Source organism: Ursus americanus, chromosome 11 (assembly GCF_024610735.1).
Source record: "Ursus americanus isolate L20-20 chromosome 11, mUrsAme1.1.p, whole genome shotgun sequence".
NCBI lineage: Eukaryota > Metazoa > Chordata > Mammalia > Carnivora > Ursidae > Ursus > Ursus americanus.
The window spans coordinates 17,536,771-17,558,367 of NC_142137.1; the positions used below are offsets into that span (position 1 = coordinate 17,536,771).

General features: G+C 37.1%; 1 protein-coding gene across 3 annotated transcripts in view; it reads right to left on the reverse strand.

Annotated features, from left to right (window-relative positions):
- The window catches only part of FBXL4 (F-box and leucine rich repeat protein 4), an 85,148-nt gene that overhangs the window by 41,926 nt on the left and 21,625 nt on the right, over window positions 1-21,597 (reverse strand). For all 3 annotated transcript variants that reach the window (XM_045807025.2, XM_045807023.2, XM_087865333.1), the window contains 3 exons: window positions 16,866-17,211; window positions 8,557-8,801; window positions 1,228-1,441 (listed from right to left, as the gene is read on the reverse strand). In XM_045807025.2, coding sequence (XP_045662981.1) covers window positions 1,228-1,441; window positions 8,557-8,801; window positions 16,866-17,211 — 805 coding nt within the window. The remainder of the gene's footprint in view (window positions 1-1,227; window positions 1,442-8,556; window positions 8,802-16,865; window positions 17,212-21,597) is intronic.

A 21,597-nucleotide genomic window follows, 5' to 3' on the forward strand; every position in this document is an offset into this window, starting at 1 on the left:
TACAGACGCTAAGAAGGAAATAAAACTGGATGATATGGAAGAAACAAACTAGAAGTGGGTGACTAACTTTTAATCAATGTCAAAAAGTGATCTCTGAAAAAAAAAAATACTTGAACACTGAGCTAAGACAAGGGCAGCCATGTAATAAGCTGGAAGAATATTCTAGACAGCCAGAAAAGCAAGAGCCATAAGCTGAGACCACATCAGAATATGTTCACGTAATAGAAAGAAGGTCAACATGACTGAGTAGAGGAAACAAGTATATGACAGTAAGTGGGTGTTTACTACAGGGGCCCAGGCACATCCTCTTTGATCCAGCAACACAATTTAAAGGACTCTATCCTACAGCAATAATAGCATGTATATGCAAAACTCTGCACAAAAGAATGTTATTGCTAGATAATTTGTAAAAGAAAAACAACTGGAAAAGCCTGAAAGTTGATCACTTGGGGAATGGTTGAATAGATTATGGTCTAACCTATACCACACAGTTAATGAAAAGAGTCAAATGCTATGTATGTGGTGATCTGGAAAGAAGTCCTAGAGACGCTAAGTGAAAAAAAGCAAGGAGATCAATATAAATGACAAGATTCCATTTTTTGTTAATGAGACTCCTGACCTATGGTATTGAAAAAAAAATTTTAAGATTTTATTTATTTATTTGAGAGGGAGAGAGAGGAGAGAGAGAGAGAGAGAGAGCGCAACAGCAGGGGTAGAGGAAAGCAGACAGCCGCTGAGCAGGAAGCCTGACTCAGGGCTTGATCTCAGGACACTGGGATCATGACCTGAGCCCAAGGCAGATGCTTAACCAACTGAGCCACCTAGGCACCCCATGGTATTGAATTTTAACTCCTAAGTCTAGTCCTGGATAAATTCCACTTTGCTTCCTCCCCCTCCTGCACACTATCACTCTACCTCCTTCTCTAATTCATTCCCTGCCAGCATTTCAGCTCACCTAACCCATTGCTTATTTCTTTACCTGGAAACATGAACAACATACAAAAATTTTAAGAACACAGAGAAGAACATTTTCCTGTAATTATAAAAACAACACAATAGACTAAATAATTCTGAAATGACTGAATCAGCTCTATTAATTTTAGAACAGTCAAGTGGCATCAAAATCTATTTAAAAATCAGAAATCACATTATCATGAGCAATTACAGGCAACTAAATATTCAGTTGGCTATCACACTAGCAAAGATGTAAACGATGATTATTCTTACCTCTACCTTTGTTCTATAAAGAACAAGTCGTCTAAGACTGCATAATTTGGCAATGTGGTTGAAAGCTTGAGGTGGTAGTTTATCGCAGGATGAGAGATTCAAGTCCTGTAAATTTGGACACATCTCAGAAATAATCTCCAAGCAAGTTTCATTAAGAAAGTGGCTGCAAGATAATTCAAGGCGCACTAATTCAGATCCACAAACCTTCAGAAACCTGTAAAAACAACGTTCCATGTGAATTTTGTAAAACAAAAAGATACTTTTTTACAAGTACACTGGAATTATCTCAACTCTTAACAGTCACCCTCAGAAGAATGGATTTCTATTAGGGGAAATGTAAAACTTGTTTCACTTAAACTCATATTTACTACTTACCAAAATAGGCATGGTTGGGCTAAAATAAATCAAGCTGATACAGTAAGATGTATTCAAATCATATATAAAGTAAGCTAACACCAAGTGAAAAATTAAGAAAGCAGAGAATGTTTTTCTCCTATCTAAAACTCACATCTGAGTTGGTAGAGCCAAAAAAACCAAAAACATAACAAAACCCTTAGAAGATATTTCCCCCTAAACAATATCCATACAGTACTGGATAATTTATTTTGAATGTGGCACACAAGGTGAAAGCTTTAATTAAATGACCTCAAATCAGACTCGCCTCCTCTCAACTAAGGAAATGTCTGAACTGGTTTAACTGTCCTATTGTAATGTTCCTTATAACTGTTACTATTTACTAGACCGATGTTGAAATCATTACAAGATATTCAACTGCAGCTTCACATAAAATACACAGAAATAACTCAACATGGCGGACACAAAACTCTCTGTCAGAGTGGTAGTAACAACACCTTAGTTGTGTTACATATCTGTGGGCAGGGAGACAGTGCTGTCCATAATCATCATCTGAAAATAATAAAAGTAAATGTGAGTCTAGCAATATTTGAATCCATAAAACTTTACCAGCTAAGCAAATTGAACTCTTAAGTGCACCAATCATCCCTGTTCACGTCTCCTGACATTTTCTTGCCCATCACAGGGTCACATCAGTAACATACTGTTAGTTTATTTATGCTACATCTTTTTTCCTGAACAGATTAATTAGCTTCCAAATACACATATAATGTAAAATTAACTAAATCAATCACTTATGAAAATAAGAGAAGTAACACTGGACTTCTAAGTCAAAAGATTAATTTTTTGCCCTGTTCCACTTCCTGGCATGTGACCTTGGAAAAGGCATTTACCCCAGTCTCAGCACTTTCTCAGCTGTAAAAGGCAGACTAGAATTACATAACAGCACTCACCACACTGCCTCATGGCTTTGAACATCAAACAATATGTGAAAGCAGTTGGTAAAGGTCAAAGCACCCCACAAACATTAAAATAAAAATTGAATCTTGGCCAACTCATATTCAAACAACCATAAAAAATTCAATTGCTATAAATTTATTTTAAATGTTGAAAATAACTATTGCCCACATCTTATTTACACCTGAACACCCATTTATTCTTAATCCACTGCAATATGTGTTTTGCTCTCCCTAAATCTGCCCTTTCCTTTTAAATGCCAAATTCAATGCCTTTTCTTTTCAGTGCTTGAATTACTTGACTTATCGTGGCATTTCACACAACTGCCCACCCTTCCTTAAAATTCCCTGACACTCCTCAAACTACTCCTTCTCCCACATTTCTTTCAACCTGTCTCACTACTGTTACCTTTGCTAAGTTGAATTAGCTAAACTGCGGTTTGCACCAAGCATGTTCATTCATTAATTCAACGAATATTTATTGGGCTCCTATGACGATCCAGGCATTACTCTAGGCACCGGGGAGTTAGCAATGGACAAAACAAAGTCCCTGCTCTCATGGAGCTTACTTACATTTTGGTAGGAGAGGCAGGCTATAAACAAGTAAAAGAGTAAAACAAATAGTATATTAGAAAGTGCAAAGTGTCAAGGAGGAAATAAAAGGAGGGAAGGGCAACAGGAAGTTATCAAGGTAGACAGGGTGGTCAGAGATGCCTCACTGAGATGATGAGTCAAAACCCAAAGGAAGTATGGGGGTAAGCAAAGCAGGTATCTGGGGAAGAACATTCCAGGCTGAGGGAAGGGCAAGCCCAACGGCTCTAGGGCAGGATACCACATAGAATAAGGAAATATAAAGAGACTGATGCAGGAGATACGAAGTGAGGGGGAGATGAGAAGCAGGTCAGAGAGGTAAGAGGCAGTTCATATAGTGTGTATCCCATAAATACTTTGGCTTTGAGGGAGATGGCATTGTCAATCATCAGAGGGTTTTGAGACTAGTGATACAACCTCCTTCTGTTTTAGCAGGATCACTCTGGTTTCTGTGTGGAGAATACACTGAAGGGGAAGAGGAGTAAAACCAGGGGGACAGTCAGGACAGAGGAAAGAGAACATGGTGCACTGGATCCAGGTGGTAGCATTGAATGTGGTGCTCAATATTCAGATTCTGGATCTATTTCAAAGGTGAGCAATGTATACTAAATTATGACACACCTTCTCTACACTCAACTGAACTCAGGCTCATCTATTCCTCAACCACTACATTTTTTTCCCCTCTTAACTACAATTTCCTTCTTACTAATTTGTTTAGATTGAGTTTTATCAGCTTCCTTGAATCCTTTGGCAACTGAAACAGATTTTTGGCATACCCAATACTTAGCACAATGTCAGGCATAGAAAAAACATTTGATGAGAGTTTATTGAGTGTCTCCTCTAATTATGAAAATTCACTTGAAGAATTTAAGTTTCCTCTACTCCAGAACACACTAAGTTCTATGGACTCAGGGTATTTTTCCCTTACTAGGGTTAAACTGTTCCCAAGAAATACGATGAAATTAACCACTTTATCTACTTTTGAGTATAAATAGTAGTTATAGGTAGTTCTTCATGTTTTTGTAAGCTAGCAACCTAGAAATGGATGTAGGGTTTCAAAGAACTGAAGACTATTCTATTTTGATTTGGTACTTCTGCAAGTATTGGCCGATTACAAAATCTAAATGAGTATATTAACTCTTAAAATCTTTAGGCATCTTATCTCTTAAAGGTCTTCATTTTTTGGCTAAACACTTTGTTGTATAATTTTTTCTCATACTGGACTTGCAATATTTTGACATCTTTCCTCCTTACCCTCATGATTGAACTTTTCTCCTCTAAAGAATTTATAGAGTGATGTCAAGCCAATCAGCAGAAAGCCAGCTGTTAAGAGACTAGAAAACTTCCCAAATTGATTTAATGAATGACAGAATTTGAAAGCACAATAATGATCATGCCTATACTACCTTTCTGACTTTCCCTCTCTCTCTTTTTCTATAGTGCATATTTTTACTCTGAGCAGATTATTTAGTTAATATCCCCATACTGTGTCTTCCTAAACTTACAGGCTCTACACTACCTACTTCCTCATGACCTCTGCAGTTCAAGAAGGCAGAAGTAGCAGCAGACTCAATTAATCAGCCAAACACAACTCGTGTTTCTTTCCTTAACGCCCCTCATGTAAGTTTTACGTTACTGCGTGATTACATACATGTTTTTGTCTTGGTCGTCTATTTATTCGTCTCAATTGTGATACTGGTCACCTCAAAGGAGAACTATAGCTTCTTTATTTTCTACAGCCTCTTTATTCCATGATATAAATTCTCATGAAGTATTTCTTGATATTGAGGGTATTATGGGAAGACCTAAGTTCAGATGAACAATCCCAAACTAGGTCTCTTGCTATGGAAAAAGAGAGAAACGGCTTATCCTTAGGTGATTTTGGACGAATTTGGACAAATTAATTTGTCCAGGTCCATAAGAAGTAATGTACTACACGGTAGCTTGCACCCTAAAATAATAAAATCATATGAATAAATGATTTAATCTGAGTTTACTCATTGAAATAAAAGGCATCAATCCTCACAACTTGCCTGACGTATAACGGTAAGGGGGGAAAAAAGGTAAGGGGAGAATTAGACATAAATATCTATGCCTTTTGATTCCTAATGGTACATTTTGTTAGCTGACTCTGAGTTTTATAAAACAGCATATTTAAGATAAATCTTTAATCCTTTATAATTTCGAACATTTTAAATACATCTGATCCAAAATAAAGCCATGAAAAACAAAACTCCTTGTTGGCAGGGAAAAGAATGTCTTTACATTGCCTCAGATCTCCGGGAATTGACATTCTAAAAGAGACAGTGTATAAAGCATAGGTAGGCAATTGAATAAACAAATAAATAAATAAGCAATAAGTCTTTATCCCATAAAATTGTAGCTCTGTGTCAAAACACCTAATGAAGTTCTTGAATCTAAAAAGCAACCTCTAGAATGTTTTCTGAAGGAAACAATTAGAGGAGTCAGGGGTAAACATCTCTACGTAACTGAGGTGGGGATCAAGGTGATTAATTTGGGCAACTATCCGAAGAAAAATGGTAGTGGAAAAATAAACCTAAGGCTTTTTGAGCATGAGAGTGATATGATTAAGCCTCAAAGCACAAACAGGCGGGGGGGGGGGGGCGGCAAAGAAATATCGAAGACTTTAGGGAACTGTATTGTAAAAGAAAAGTGGAATTATAAAAGATGTGATTCTAATGAGTAATGATATGCATGAGCAGTACTTGAAGTTGCAAATCACAAATCTGGAGATAGAATAGGATTTTAATAACTGATGAAGACTTTTAAGTTCTTGTTATTCCAATTCGACCTATTTTCCTACTATTTTGAATAACATACATTCCTAAAAAGTTCTTTGAAATCCAGTTAAACAGTTCCAACTTGTGAGGAAAGGTTTTTCGGCAACAAAAATAAATATCAAACTTTTCCCAAAGACTTGCTCAGAAGCAGCTCCTCATCACTGGTCTCTAGTTTAAAAATGTACTTTTTTTCTTTAAAGTATTATAAATAAGTCTTCTTCACAGTAATGAGCATAAATAGACCATACTTATTCATAGATTATTCATTAATAATCAAGCCATGAATATTTATTGTTTATTCTGGGAATGCTGCCTACAAGCCATAATGACTAGTAATTCGGCAGTCAAGTCAAGGGGGCCAACAGCAATCAGTAGGCAAAACTCCAGTATCTCCCACCCAGAAAAAATAATTCTCTCTTCAGTATTTAAACTTTTTTATTTTCTTAATGGGAACAAGGACTATGCTTAAAAGGAATGCTATCAAGATTTATAGTTTCACTGACTGAAATACTAAAGTAATATATGGAAAACTTAAATTTATGTATGTACCTTTGTGATTTTTCAAACAGCCCCACAGCAACTAACATGGCTGAATTGAAAATGGAAGAGAAATTGCTGGTGAGAAAGTAGACTGGAGCTTTAATCTTGCAAAAGATCTTTATCCATTATGAGTCTAAAATTTAAAAAGTAGTCTAAACTTTCTTCTCACAACTTATGCCTCTGCTCATGCACCAGGATAAGCTAAACAAAGGGAGTTTTAAAACAGTGACTCAATTATTACTGTTCCATTTTACTCATTATATCATGGTCATATGCAACGTTTTGCCAAACAAGCTGGCAACTATCAGCTGTTCACTATCAATGTTTTCTTTAAAGTCTACACTCATTAGTTATCATCCTGCTATTTTATTAATAAAAATATAGCAAGGATGCTTACATGTTCATATCTTTATCTTTCCTTTGGGCCTGACATAGGAACTATGTTAAACATCTCTTTACACGGTCAACACTCACTATAATTTCTTACACACAAAGGGTGAAAACAAACAAATTCCTAGTAGTGGGAAACACTGAAGAAAGAGCTCTGAGAGGAATGAAAATATCTGAAAGATCCTTATAACGTAAAATAATTTTTACTGACACCAGTTAGCCTTGATTTATGAACCACAGTGCATGCTCTAAGCACCCGCAGTCATCATTAGCTTCCGTCCTTCGTGGTCCTATTAGCACGGCGGAAAATTTTCAAATGAAGTGTGGGGGTGGGCTGGGGAGCAAAGGGAAGTAGAAAGGATTCAGCTGTGTTTCACTGGATAGCCGTCAAATGTCCAGCAATTTTTAAAATGTGGATTCTATAAAAATTCACCAAAATCATACTGCCAAAAAAGAAATGCCTATTTTTTTTACCGTAGATCTCTCCTAAGCAAATTTACATAATAGAAAACATTTTGTATACAAAGCATGTTATAAAAAAAAAATCTTTATACTCTCTGACCCACAATACTGTAATGTTTTATCTAAGAACTTCTTTCCCTGGCTCTATTTTTGGTGGGAAAGAAAGGAACTCAGGGCATCCAGGGTTTCAACATGTGCTATAAGCCATTACTGCTTGTGTTTACTTTTTACTTTGTTGCATAAACTATCAATATTAGCACTTTGAACACACTGTTACTATCCCAAACATTATTACTTCATCCGAATCTTACAGCATCAAATATTTATTTCTGGAACTGCATCTTTATTTTTATAGCCTAGTCAAGGGAAAACAAGGCTCAATGTACAAATTTCTAATTCATAAACCACTGTTCAAGAACGTATCCACTGAGGATGTGTGAAGGGAGAGCTGTTGTTCATTTTTAACTTCTAAAAACAGGATAGAAGATTATTCATTAATCAGAGATAACAGGTAATTTCCCCAAAGTTTCTACTCCTTCATTATTTAACTTAATGAAATGATGGGATTATACTGTAACGTACAATGAGAATAACCCTCATCAAGGTTAAGAGAAAAACACCTGTTTGTATCATAAGCAAAATTAATATGGCATTACTAAATGAATATGCACTTGTGCAAGCTTTCAAATGTTTAACAGGTGACATTTAATAGTAAGAAACCGAAATGCTTAAATAGAAAGGAGCAGAAACACCTGGGCAGGTCTGCAAGTGTGGTCGCCTACTTAGCATGCAATCGCATTTTCAACATAATTAGTTTAAATGAGCTTCTAAATTTGGGTGATGTATTGCACATGTAATTAAGATTTAATTAAAAATGTTCTATAATAAATTGTTTTCCATTTCTGACAAATCACATTAGAGAGGTGGATTTTGATTTGGAAATAGTTTTAAAATGTGTTAATCATCTGTGCTGAAAAGACGAGAAAGAAAAAAAGGAGCTCTGCTGCAAGTTACTCGGGATTTACAAAACAGAAGGTAAAGGGCAGAGTCTTCCTTCCTATTATTGTGAAGTCTGGCTGAAAAGGATGGTGAAACTCACTCGCTTTGCTAAGCAGAAGCATTCTGAACATGATGATACACAAAATGGATTTGTTCTTTAGTTCTTTCAAGTCTACGCTGGATCCTTTCAAACGTTTCCTGCTGGTAAAATGAGCGCAGCGAGGCTTGGCACTAACCTGCTAAATCCTGCCACAGAGATGAAGCCCCTGTTGCCAGTCCAAGATAAATTCAGCCACTGAACGAGGGTGCAGCGAGGCTGCAGAAACTGCAGAGAGGTGTCACTTAATTTTGCCCAGTACGGTTGCAGATTGAGATGGATGTATTGTAGAGGGTCACAGCAATGCTGGTTCAGCAGTTTGCAAGTCTGTGCTAACCTGCACAGGTCTGGTAGTGTAAGATGATTCAGAATCAGCTGAATGAGCTACATCAGACACAGTGAAAAACAGTGTCACTTAAGTATATTGTGTGGTCCAAGAAAGAACAACAGCATCACGTATTTCATAACAATATTTTCACAGACGACATCAAGATTCCGCAGCATTACCCGAGTCAGAAGAAACCATACTTACATAATATATACTACATTTCAAAATTGTTTCAAGTATACTCAGAACATATTGACTACTCATTTTTTTTACAGGACAAACATCTATTTTGGTAATCTGTTGAATAATACAGTTTTCCATAGACTCAACATTTACTGAACATCTGCTACACCTCAAACACGGTGAGAGATGAGAGTTCCCATTGTCAGAGTTTTGCAGAGTAAGTACAATGACATGTTTTAATAGCTTTGAAAGACAGGAGCAGAGGCTGCTCCGAAGATACAGGCCTAACCTCAAAAGGAGAGTGGATTCGTACCAGGAAGGCTCACCTTTAAAGGGTAAGAGGCAAACTAGGTGAAGACTAGTTAGTGGTTGAGGACTGGGTTACACAGAGCCTCCCAGAGGAGCCTGAGTTTATTCCGAAAGCAGTAAGGAGTCTTGAAGGGATTTACACTGCAGAATGCCATGGTCAGAGCTGTGTTGGGAAAGCTCGTGGCAGGGGATACTGCTGGAGGCCGGGAGGCGGGGAGGGAAACCAGCCAAGCAGCCACTACAGAATTCCCGGAGGAAAGAGAAAACAGGGGCCTGCCTGCAGTGATGATGTAGCAAACAGATACAAAAAGGATTAAAGAGGAGGAATCCAAAAGATTTTTATCTCTAATTAAAATAGTTTCCTTGAACTAATCCAAGATTTGTTTTTTTCTTGGCAGTGAGCAGTTTGGGGCTTCTAAACTAATTTTTCTAGAACTACTGCTAAATAGCCTGTTCTGGACCAAGAAACAAAGAAAAAAAAGATCAAATATTTGCTAAATGGTAAAAATCTTTAGATGAGAGAGAATATTGAGTTTCTTGCTTAATGCAGTATATTTGTCTAGCTACACTTTTTGTTTTGCAAATATGCCCTGTAGCGTAAATGGTGTTCTTCAATTTACTTGACTACGTAAGCCCAATATTCATTTCAGGTTAGAATTTCGCTGTTTTAGACCAAACAATTACCAAATAGTGACAACAACATGATATTTAAAATAATCTTAAAGGATACATAAAATATGAGCATTGCTGACTAATACACGGATTGTGTTCAGTAACGCTTGGGGTGTTTTTGCTCTTCATTTTTAAGACTGAACTGGACTTTAAAAATGTTAAAGTGTGTGATATAAAAAACAGGGACCTATAAAGAAATAAAAAATTAGTCTAAAATCTCATCACCCTGGTAACATGTAAATTGCTGACATGTAAAATATTATATAAACAACAAAAGAAAATTGGGGTAAAACATTAGAAAACCCCAACACTGAAGAAAGGCAAAAAATGAGAAGTTTCTATTATCAAATCTAACGAACCCTCTCCCCACTGGTAAGCCCTTATATTTTTCTGATCTCTTCCAACAAATATGTACGAAATCCCATTTTGGATTTGCACTGAAAGAATGATACTATATACACTGTTCTATACCTTGCTTTTCTCATCTAATGATGTATCTTATAGATACCTCTTTATCTGCACATAGAAATACACCCCTTTCCTTTTAATAAATGTGGCATACTATTCAACTGATTTCTCACTGAGGTAGTTCCTGTTTTCATACTGCAACATCTTGTGTGTGTGTGTGTAGGTATGTATATCTTGGCAAACTTTGCAAATATACTTTAGGGTAAATTTCACGCTTTTAAGTTTTGACATAAGCACAAAATTGTCCTTCAGAGTGTTTACATCGATTTACTACAAACGGTGTAAAAAAGTACCCATTCAGGGGCACCTGGGTGGCCCAGTTGGTTGGGCGACCTGCTCTTGGCTTGGGCTTAGGTCATGATCTCATGGGTTGTGGGATGGAGCCCTGCATCAGGCTCCGTGCTCAGCAGGGAGTCTGCTTGAGATTCTTTCCCTCTGCCCTTCCCCTCACACACACACACTCTCTCTCTCAAATAAATAAATCTTTTTTTTTTTTTTAAGTACCTATTCACTTATGTCGTAGACAGGACTGGTATCAATAAATTTCATCATTCTGAAAGCAGAAAAAGAAGAAACAAAAATAAAAACAGTATGAAACTGTTGTTTTTTATTGCTGTTTGTTTTTTAACTACAGAAACGTAACAAGGGAGTTGTCAATGTTTCCTTTCTGTTGGTCTGTTTCTGGACTCTATTCTGTTCATTTATCCATTATTTCTCTCATATCAATTGACCTCTGAGTCAGATGAGTTTTGTTCTAATTTTTTTAGAGTTTATGCATTGGAATGAACTGGACTGTTTGGTTGCAAATGAGAATCTATCTTCATTGTTGACCTACAAATATCATTCCCATAGCTTCAGAATATGCTTTATTATCTGGTGGGACTAGTGCCCCCTCCATCACTCTTCTTTTCCAGAATTTTCCTATTTTCATGTTTTTTCAGGTAAACTTTTCAATTAAAAAACAATAAAAAATTCTGTATTTTAACTGGGACTTCACTGCATACACAGATTAAGGAAAACTGACACCTTTACTTTATTGTGTCTTCTTAGGCAAGGGCATGGTACGATTTATCGTTTAATGATCTTTCATGTTCCTAGAGTTCCTAAAGCTATTGATTTTTATCTATTAACTTTGTGACCTGCTAACTTACTTATTGTTCCTAATAATTTTAGTCTATTCTCCTAAGAATTCTAGTACATAATCATACCGTCTGCAAATGATGATGATTTTATAGCCTCCTTTCCAAAAATTATGCTTTTTCCTTCTCATATTTCCAGCATCAACTAATGCTTCTAGAACAATGTTAAGTAACGCTGCTGTCTTGTTCCTGGCTTTAATTTAAATGTGAGCTACAAATGTGATGCACATATATAATTTTTAAAGTAAATACATTTTTTAAAAAGTCAAAAGACTGTAGTTTATAATAGTATACTTGAAAGTTGCTGAGAGTAGATCTTCAGCATTTTCAACACAAACATAAAGAAAAAAGAGTTAGCGATATGAGGTGATATATGTGTCACTTATCTCGATCTTGGTAATTATTCTACAATGTATATGTAAATGAAATAATCTGCTGTACACTTTAAATACACAATTATATTTTTTAATTATTCCTTAATGAAGTTAAAAATAAAGGTAAAAGAACAGTGATATTAATTTTAACATACTTTATTTATATTAAAAATGATCATTTCAACATGTAATCAATATAAAATTACTGAGATATTTTATTCTTTTCTTTTTTTGTATGAAGTCTGAAATCCTGTATTTGATACTTTCGGCACATCTCAGTTCAGACAAGCCATATTTCAAGTGTTCAATAGTACTTGTGACTAGTGGTTACCACATTGGACAATGCATTTCTAGTGTTTGATAACTGAATATGATGTTATCTTTTAGTTAATAATATTTGGTTGTAGATAATTACTAACAAGAAGCTTAACAAGGTATATAATTTTTTAACGGAGATGGATAACAAATGTTGATATCTATCCAGCTGCCATTTGTCAACCAATTTTATTTATCTACTGAGATGAGATAGGATTTTTCTCCTTTTGACCTAGTACTATGGTATTATAATTCTTTAATACCAAAAACAATTCTCTAATACCAAGACACCCTCGAATTCCAGGAATATGTCCTGAATGATTTTGTTGTATTATATTTTAAAATAATTCTATTTACTCTATTGTATTTGTTTGCAGAAGTAATTTTGGTCTGTAGTCTTTTTATGGGCACTGGCTTCATAAAAATGTTGAAAACTTTCCTTTTTCTTTATGCCATGGAAGAGTTTAAATAATATAGGATTTATCTGTTTCTTCAACGTTTGAAAGAACCTATGAAAGCCATCTGGGCTTGACAACAGTAGGACCTTAAATATTTGTAGAATGAATTAAAAATCTGTTGCTTTAACTACAATATTAAAAGTTATATCAGGAGAATTTTTAAGCAGTTAGTGCAAGAAGGCATTAAAAATTAAATATATCCTTGTATCAGAGGATCAATAATTCACTTTTTCCAGATGATTTGTAATTTAAAAAACACCCAGCAATTTCTGGCATTGTTCCAAACAAAAGACACCAATGTTAAAAGATGTGTATTTTGTGTGAAAACATTCTATGATACTTAATATTAAATTTTAAGCAAATATCGAAATAGAAAAAGAATAGCAAAAAGTCACTGAGACCATGACATTGACATGTGAAAAAGCACTTTTGAATTTTGATAAGAGATGACTTGTTTCAGGCCTACAAGACTATACCCATTAATCATTACATATCCAGTGTCTATTACAATGTGTTTTTATATGAGGGAAGCCTAGCATGAAGTACCATTCGATACTACAGTGAATGTAGGATGTGATGGTGGGGAGGACTCCCAAAACAGAGCTGATATATCTGCCCTCAAAACCCGCTCTACTCATAATACAATTATTTACAACTATGGAAACACTGTCACTTGATATATTTAAAAGTGGGTGGTTGTTTTTTTTTTTCACTTTAAATAATTTGGATTATCTTAAAATAATTTGGGTAACTTTTTTTTATTTTTTGTTTCTCTTTTTAGTCACCGAGAGATCATTCAGTGTTCTCTCTCTACGCGTGGTGCTCTCTCCGCATGGTGCTCGGCTTTCCTCAGGGCTGGGTAACGTCCTCAGACTACGGATTCTGTCTCCTGGTTTCTTCCCCACGCCTCTGTGGTACTGATCAAACCCCTTATCTGTAGTGGAAGACTTCCCTCTCTGCCACCCCCTTCCCTTCAGCATAGAAACACGCTGAAATCTCTCCCAACCTGCATCACAGACAGAAACCTTCCTACTCTGCTGCTTCCTCCCCCATTCACTTGTCTTTTCTCCTTTTAGAAGTTAGAACAGGTAATTCCTATAATTCATACTCTCCCTCATTTTGATATGCCTTTTTTGAGGGCCACACAAAGGGGCGAAGTGCTAGGCAAGATGACAAAGCAGTATTCATTATTGGTGGACAGTCTTCTCCATGTTACAGCCCACAAATAGAGTATGTTAACAGAAATATTTTCCTGCTTATACTCAAAGTAAATGGTTTTTGTCTCTGCTTCTCTCACCCTCCTTCATGCCTTAACCAAATACGGCAAGGTGTTCACATTCTTCGCCTTATGTTCATGGCTCCACTAAACTGATAATCGTAAAGGATTATCAAAGATCTGCCAGCAACCAAACTGCCTGTGGGCACTTGTAATCTAGCTCCCTGCAGCAATGTGGCTGACTGTGTCCTTTCTATGTTTTCCATATCTCTTTAGCTTCCCATTGCTTTGAAGACTCTCTCATCCTCACCTCAAGCGCCTTTTCGGACGGGTCTTCCTCTATGAGGCTCCTAGATGTTAGTATTCCCAGGATTCTGCTCTTGGCCCTTGATTCATACTCTACAGACATTCACCAGTTCATTCTATCTACCATGGTGCCCCTCACCTCTTTTAAGTAGACTCACTCAAATATAAATTCAGACCTTCCTCCTGCATTTCAAACTGAAATACTGCCTACTGTCCTCAACCAGTTGAGATGCTTTGATGAATCACAGGGACCTCAAAGTCAGTATGTCCTTCCTACCTTCCCCCACTGTTTTATGATTAATGGCATGTCCATCCACCTAGTCATTCCAACCAGAAACCTGAAAGTCTCGCTGATGTTCTGCTTCATCTAGAGATGAACATTAGTTACTTTCAATTTCGACCGCCTGAGCTCTGGAATATTTCTCCTATTCATCTTTCCAAATCTTCCAATGGCCAGGCTTCATCATTTCTTGCCTCAATTACAGCAGTAGTTTCCTAACTGGTGTCCCTGCCTCCCACCCTGACCTCCTCTTGGTCTACTCTTCATTTGCCAGAAGAATAACCTAACACAGAAATCTCATTTTCCTATTCTCATTTTTAAAATAAATTAAATAAAACCTTCAGTGTTTCCCTACCGACTACAGAAAAGGTCCACCGTCTTTTTTTTATACCATGACACATATGAAAGACAAAATTTACATGAAGGCCAAAAACCTAGGCAATTATTCTAATTGTGGGCCAACACATGTGCAAAAATCCCTGCCTAGTATGGGTAATTCCTGGAATGTTAGCTATTCCACACCTTTCTCTCCCACTCAAAAAAGCATTAGGAAGACTACAAGAGAATACAAGAAAGTGAGTGTGAAACTATTATAGGTATATAATCTTGGATCTGCTCTAATTTTTTTATCAAAAGTTATTTATATAAAGTTTCAAGTATCTAGGACTTCCCAATTAATTTTGCTGTGTACTGAAGAAACACAGCACCCTGAGGAACACCGGCTGAAGGGAGAAAATGCAGATCTCTCAGTAAAACCCACAAGCCCTCTCTGAGGCAGGCCGTGCACTGCCAATGCTCGGACATCCCAATCACTGTCGTCTACACGAATAGCGTGCTGTGGAGTTAGGCACAGAGGCAGGTCTGAGCCCCCATCCAGTTTCATCTCTTACAGCCTCTGCCATCAAATCCTCTTCCAGGCACCCCAAAAGACTAGAGTTCCCAAACAGGTCACTTGGTTTCATTAGCTCTCACCTCTGTACATTCTCTTCCCTCTGCCTGAAGTTCCCCTCAGTTATTCATCTGAACGCTCTGAATTTAAATCTCTATTTTGTAGTTTCAGGATATGGGTAGGAATCAAAGAAGTGATTTCGTTTCCTCCTGATGAACTGCTCCCACTGTTGCGAGGACAGATGCTCCTTGAAGCCCTGGGGATCAACCCTGGCAGGATCCTATGCTCCTCTTTCCCCAACCCAACTCTTCCTTCATCTTCCCTCAGTCCTCCCGACTAAGAGCCAGAGGGTCTCGTCCAGTCTGTGAAGCTTTCTTTCTATAACACCAGATGTGGCCCGGATGACCTGGGTAGAATCCTGGTCTCATGGCTTACTAACTAAATTACCGTGGATCCTTAACTTCATTTTTTTGTGGCAACTTTAGCTACTTCGCAAGGATGTATAACAGCATTTTAACTGTAAAATGTTGTACAGGCATTGTGGTGACTGTTAGGCTTTCAAGAGGCCACGCTACTGTTCTATGCAAGGTAAGCTACTTGTGTTATGACAATGAAACCTGAAATACCTACCAGTTTGGAAGGGGATAGTCTAAACTGCCCAAAATTTGTGTTTATAGATTTTTCTTAGAAAGATCTGGTTCTATTATTTTTAACCACACACAGCAGTTGTCAGCGAGGGGCTGATGCCTGGTGGTGTGCTTCTGGCATCTGCTGCCCGGAAGCCAGGGATGCTGAACAGACTGCAGAAACGCCCCTGCAGAGACACACCGGAAACACAGCTTTCGGCAAAGGCACCCTCCCCCTGCCTAGACCAAAAATTATAACTAGTCAGCAGAATATAAAAGAGAGTTAGTGGAGAAGCATAAATGCCACTTGGAGAAACTGTGGGCTTATCAAGTAGGTAAGCATCCCTCTCACAGTCTTATTAATACTCTAATGCAAGAAAAAAGTGGTAAGATTACTTCACATAATTTTGTCTAGTTTCTTCAAAATCGAAATACAGGTGACCCTTGAATAACAGCAAGGGTTAAGTGAATCATCCCTCCCCACAGTTGAAAATCCATGTATAACTTCTGACTCCCCAAAAGTCAACTACTAAGAGCCTGCTGACTTAAGCCTTACAGCTAACATAGTCGAGTAACACATTTTGTATATTTTATGTATTATGTACTATATTCTTATGATGACATAAGCTAGAGAAGAGAAAATGTTAAGAAAATCCTACGGAAAATGCATTTACAGTACTACACTGTAAAAAAAAATCTATGTAAGTGGACGCGCACAGTTTAAACCCATGTTGTTCAAAGGTTAACTATATATAATACATGAGATTATGTACACTTCACTGATGCTTCTTTTTCTCTGATACCTAGCGAAATAAACATTAATAACTAAACATTTAAAAAGTATAGTGTTATGTCCAATACTGCTACTGGTTATCTTTGGCTTACCTCATAAGGCAGTTTATCAAAATATCCATTATTTGGCCCTTCCCTGAGGGCAGTACTGCTAAACTTTTTGTTAAGACTGTCCATTCCACAACCATCCTTTTCTTCATAGCCATCATCTTCTAGATCATTCATGTCAATAAGTGAAGTCTTGAGCGAAAGCACTGGCTTGTCCTTTGTACCATGTAACACGACTGCATCTAATTCAGTGTAATAATCCAGAAGAGAACTATTTACTTCCAGCCGTATGAGGTTTGTGGGAAAATTTATCTGCTTAATACAAGGTTTAAATTGGCGAGCCTGGGAAGCATTCACCTTCGTCGGTCTCTCTGACCAAAGAATCTCCCATCTGCCAAAGAAAGAAACTTACCTATAATACACTTCAGAATGAGATTTACTGTTACCTTAAGGTTATGGCCCCACGCCCAATATGTTACAGTGTGACACACAAAGGTATTAAATAAGGCGAACAGAATCAAACACGAGTATTGTTGCCAGTACATAAAAAAATAAATAAATATACTAAATGTCTTTTACCTTGAAATATTTGTACTACTTACATTATTTTTATAATTTCCTAGAAAGTCCTTTCTGGCAAACTTCACGTTGGTCAGTTAGAAACTGGCATAGCTAGAGCTACGAGGAGCACCATTCAGTTGTACAGAAAAAGGAAACCCAAAGTCAGATTAAGGCGCACAGAGGAATAAAGTTCTGCGGTGCGCGTGTCCTAAACCAGCTGCGGAAACCACACTGTGCATCCTGTCGCACCAGCATCTCCTTTTCCAGCCTTTCCATTTCTGTTACTGGCGTCACACAAACTCAAAACTTTAGTTATCTCTGATTTTCTTTTACCCAGTCATTAAGTTTCATCAAATTTTTCATGAAATTGTCGCTTTTATATGCTCTTCCTCTAAATTCCCATTGTTCTCCTCTTTTAGTCATCTGTGTATGTTCCGTATCTAGCAAGTACCTAACACATACCAGGAAAATATCATTTTCTCTTATTCCTCCAAAATGAACCCCACTTTCCAGCCAGATTAGTCACTACCTTCCAGATAATAAACTTATTTCCACCTTTGTGGCTTTGCTTATGATGTCTCCCCACAACAAAATGCCCAACCTGCAATTATCTGCCCATCTATTCTTCAAGGTCCAACTCACATGCCATCTCTTCATATAGATCTCCTGATAAAACTATTTTCCAAAATTATTTAAAGATTCTCCACAATATAGCATCATTAGATACACAATATTCTCACATATGTATTATAAGTAACCATTTCTAATATTGTTTCCAAATATATCAGAGAAAATTAGAGGCACACACAAAAAATACTTCAATAAACACCTTCCCATTTCTAATTACTTTAGTTAGCAGAATTTTTTTTTTAAAGATTTTATTTATTTATTTGACAGAGAGAGAGAGACAGCCAGCGAGAGAGGGAACACAAGCAAGGGGAGTGGGAGAGGAAGAAGCAGGCTCATAGCGGAGGAGCCTGATGGGGGGCTCGATCCCAGAACGCCGGGATCAAGCCCTGAGCCGAAGGCAGATGTTTAACGACTGCGCCACCCAGGTGCCCCTAGTTAGCAGAACTTTTTAAATACAGGTTTTATGTCAAAGACTAAGTATTTTTAAGCCTCGTAATACATACTACAAACTGCTTTCAAAGACGCTTATGCCAACAGCATATAAGAATGACTACTGAGGGTCGCCTGCGTGTGGCGCAGTCAGTTAAGCCTCTGACTCTTGATTTCGGCTCAGGTCATGCTCTTAGGGTCATGAGATTGAGCCCCGTGTTCAGCTCCACACTCAGCATGGAGTCTGCCTGAGATATTCTCTCTCCCTCTCCCTCTGCTCCTTCCCCACCACCTGCAGCATGTGCACATGCTCTCTCTCTAAAACAATACATAATTTTTTTAAAAAAAGAATGACTACCAAAAGTTTGATTTATTTTTAAAAATAATCTGTAATTTCATGGTAAGCCATAGCTCTGTAGGGCATAATTCATAATTTACTGATTACTAATCACATTTAAAATGTTTTCATAAATGTACAAATCATATGAGGTTTTTTCCTAATATACTGTCAGTTCATTTTCTTGGCCCAGTGACCTATTAAGTAAAAACTGATTACAGCAAGGCATTTAGGAAACTGAAATAGACAGAAGAGTGTGAGTCAAAACTACAGAAGTCATCAACATGCAGGCACCCTAATGGTTTTTAGGCCAAGATGGCAGAAAGAAGGGCATAGAGCACCAACTTGGAAGCATACAGCAGAAGTTCACGGGGATTACAGTAAACGTATCGCTAATCATTATAGTAGGAACTTTTGCAGTTACTAGAACCTTTATAATCACCTCATATTTGCTACTTTTGCTGATTCTCTCCTGAAAACTAGGAATAAAACCAGCAAATATAAAGAGCCTGTGAATAATATATCTGGAGATAACGCAAAAGTTAGAATGGAGAGATCAGTACCACTCTCTGATCAACCTTGGGAGACTAGGGAAGAGTTCTAACGAGTAGAGCAAGTTGTGGCAGGTTCAAAGAGTAAAGGAAAGCAGGCTGGGCATCTTGCTTTTCCAGTGACAAGGCAGTAAAGCCCACCTGGAGTGCCAGGCTAGACCTAAGTACCCTTAGGGCTTAACTGCAAAAATCTTGAGGGTTCCTAACAACAGAATTGATTTGAACACTCTAATGTAAACCTATGCAGTTAAACAGAGCTAGCCATACAAGTACAAGGAACTGAAGTATGAATCATTTAAAATTTATGATGAAAAAATCATAAAAATATGAATCATGTTGGTGAGAAAATGCATTCCTAATTTTGGACAGTATATTTCCAAGAATCATGAGGCAAATGGTTTTACTATTTGTAAATAGTAAACTCTTACTGTTTGTTGCCACAGTAAAATGCCATCAGATAGTGTTAGAAGATTGTCTCGTGTCTAGGAAACAAGGACCTCGCAGGACCCTGTGAAATAACGGCCCGTACTGAGTCGCAACACATGTGGTCTAACCCCGTCTATTTTATAATTTAGTTTCAGTGAGGAGTTTTTATGAGGCTTAACAGAAACACTGAAAATGTGACATAGAAATCACCTCTGCCGGATCCTTTGTAATAAATAAATACACAACACATGTTCTTCATGTATGGCTTGAACTGCATTATAATGCAAATTCCATTATACATTTACAAGCATAAGCTTAAAGAAAAGCATTGGCTAGGGCGGAAGTATTCTATTTTAGTAAGGTATTAATCCAGTTAATTAAGTTAGATGATGCTTTAAACTGATTTCCTTAACCTTTCTGGTATATTTAAACATATCAGGATTAATGCTATTTTAGCAACATTTTTGCTTCTTCTATGCAGCATGAATATTCTATATTCACTTACGCATATATCTTAAGTTGTAAATATGATGGTATACTTAAAGAACATCAATATTATCAGTTTTTAGAAATATTTAAAAATATGTCTAAATATATAAAACTTTCATGTACCTAAATTAGTTATTTATATTTTACTTTTTCTTGATGACCTAAAAAGTAAAAAAATTTAAAAAAGAAAAGTTATTTTATAGGTCTGTGGCCACCTGAATTAAACATTAACTGTAAAATCAATACAAATTGATCCCGAGGTGTCTGCTTTAAAGTGAACTTTTATTTAAAATTTCCTAATAGAACTAGAATATATTATTTCAAAGTTAGAAAGAGAAAGGTATCTATTTTATCCAACAACAGAATATGTCAATATTATTTTACTCTGGAAAGCTAAAGCCAGAATCTTAAAGCCTAGTCAGTGAAAACAAGCAAGTAAATACAAACAAATGTACATATGCACACATGTGGGTGTACACACACACACACACACACATACACACACACACATACACATTCCTTTCTGTGAGACAGCCCCAACTCTTAATCTTCTTGACCCAGGACAGTGTTAAGGAGATTAAACTGCTTTAAGTCATGCCCTCTGTAGTCTGTACATTTACCTGTTTACTGTATGTGCTCACACACTGTATATATGTATAGGACAAATCTGACAAGCTCCAATGTCCTATGTAAGCATTTTAAATCTACAGTATCACATATGCAAAATGCAGCTTGGAATTTTGGTATGGTAACCAACAGCACTCTCTACATCAGCCCCCTTATTTCCCTTTCTGTTGACTGCACTGAATGCCTACTATGTGTGCAGTTCTTAGAGAAACAAACCACTCCCTCTCTGTGATATTGATCTGCTGCTTCCCCATTGAGAAAGTCTCTCCAGGGCTCCCCAGTAGCAACTGGTAAACAGAGAGAGATGTTCACCAATGGAAACCTGAGAAAGCAAGTTTTCCGGCATATTTAGGTTGGAAACCTGGCTCATGGATGCAAAAAACTTCCCTATAACCCAAATTTCTCCTGGTTAGTAACCATATCTAGTAGCCAGCACAAAGAAAGTTCTCTTGCCAACACTGTTCCATTACATCAGCTGAAAGTAAAGGGCTAGAAGAGGAACACTAACAAGAATAAAAGGCAAGCATTTTGACAGTACACCTACTCCCTGCCTCCCAGCCCATCTCTAATTGGAACTACCTAGCATCTGCTTTAACAAAATCATGCTTCTTGTCCTACAAAGTCAGGACCAGGCTATGACCAATTTGTGAAACTGGTACTTAAGCAACTTCCTTTGGCAGCAAATTCTCTCTGCGACAGCCACTGTCTTTCTCCCTGCTTAAGTTCA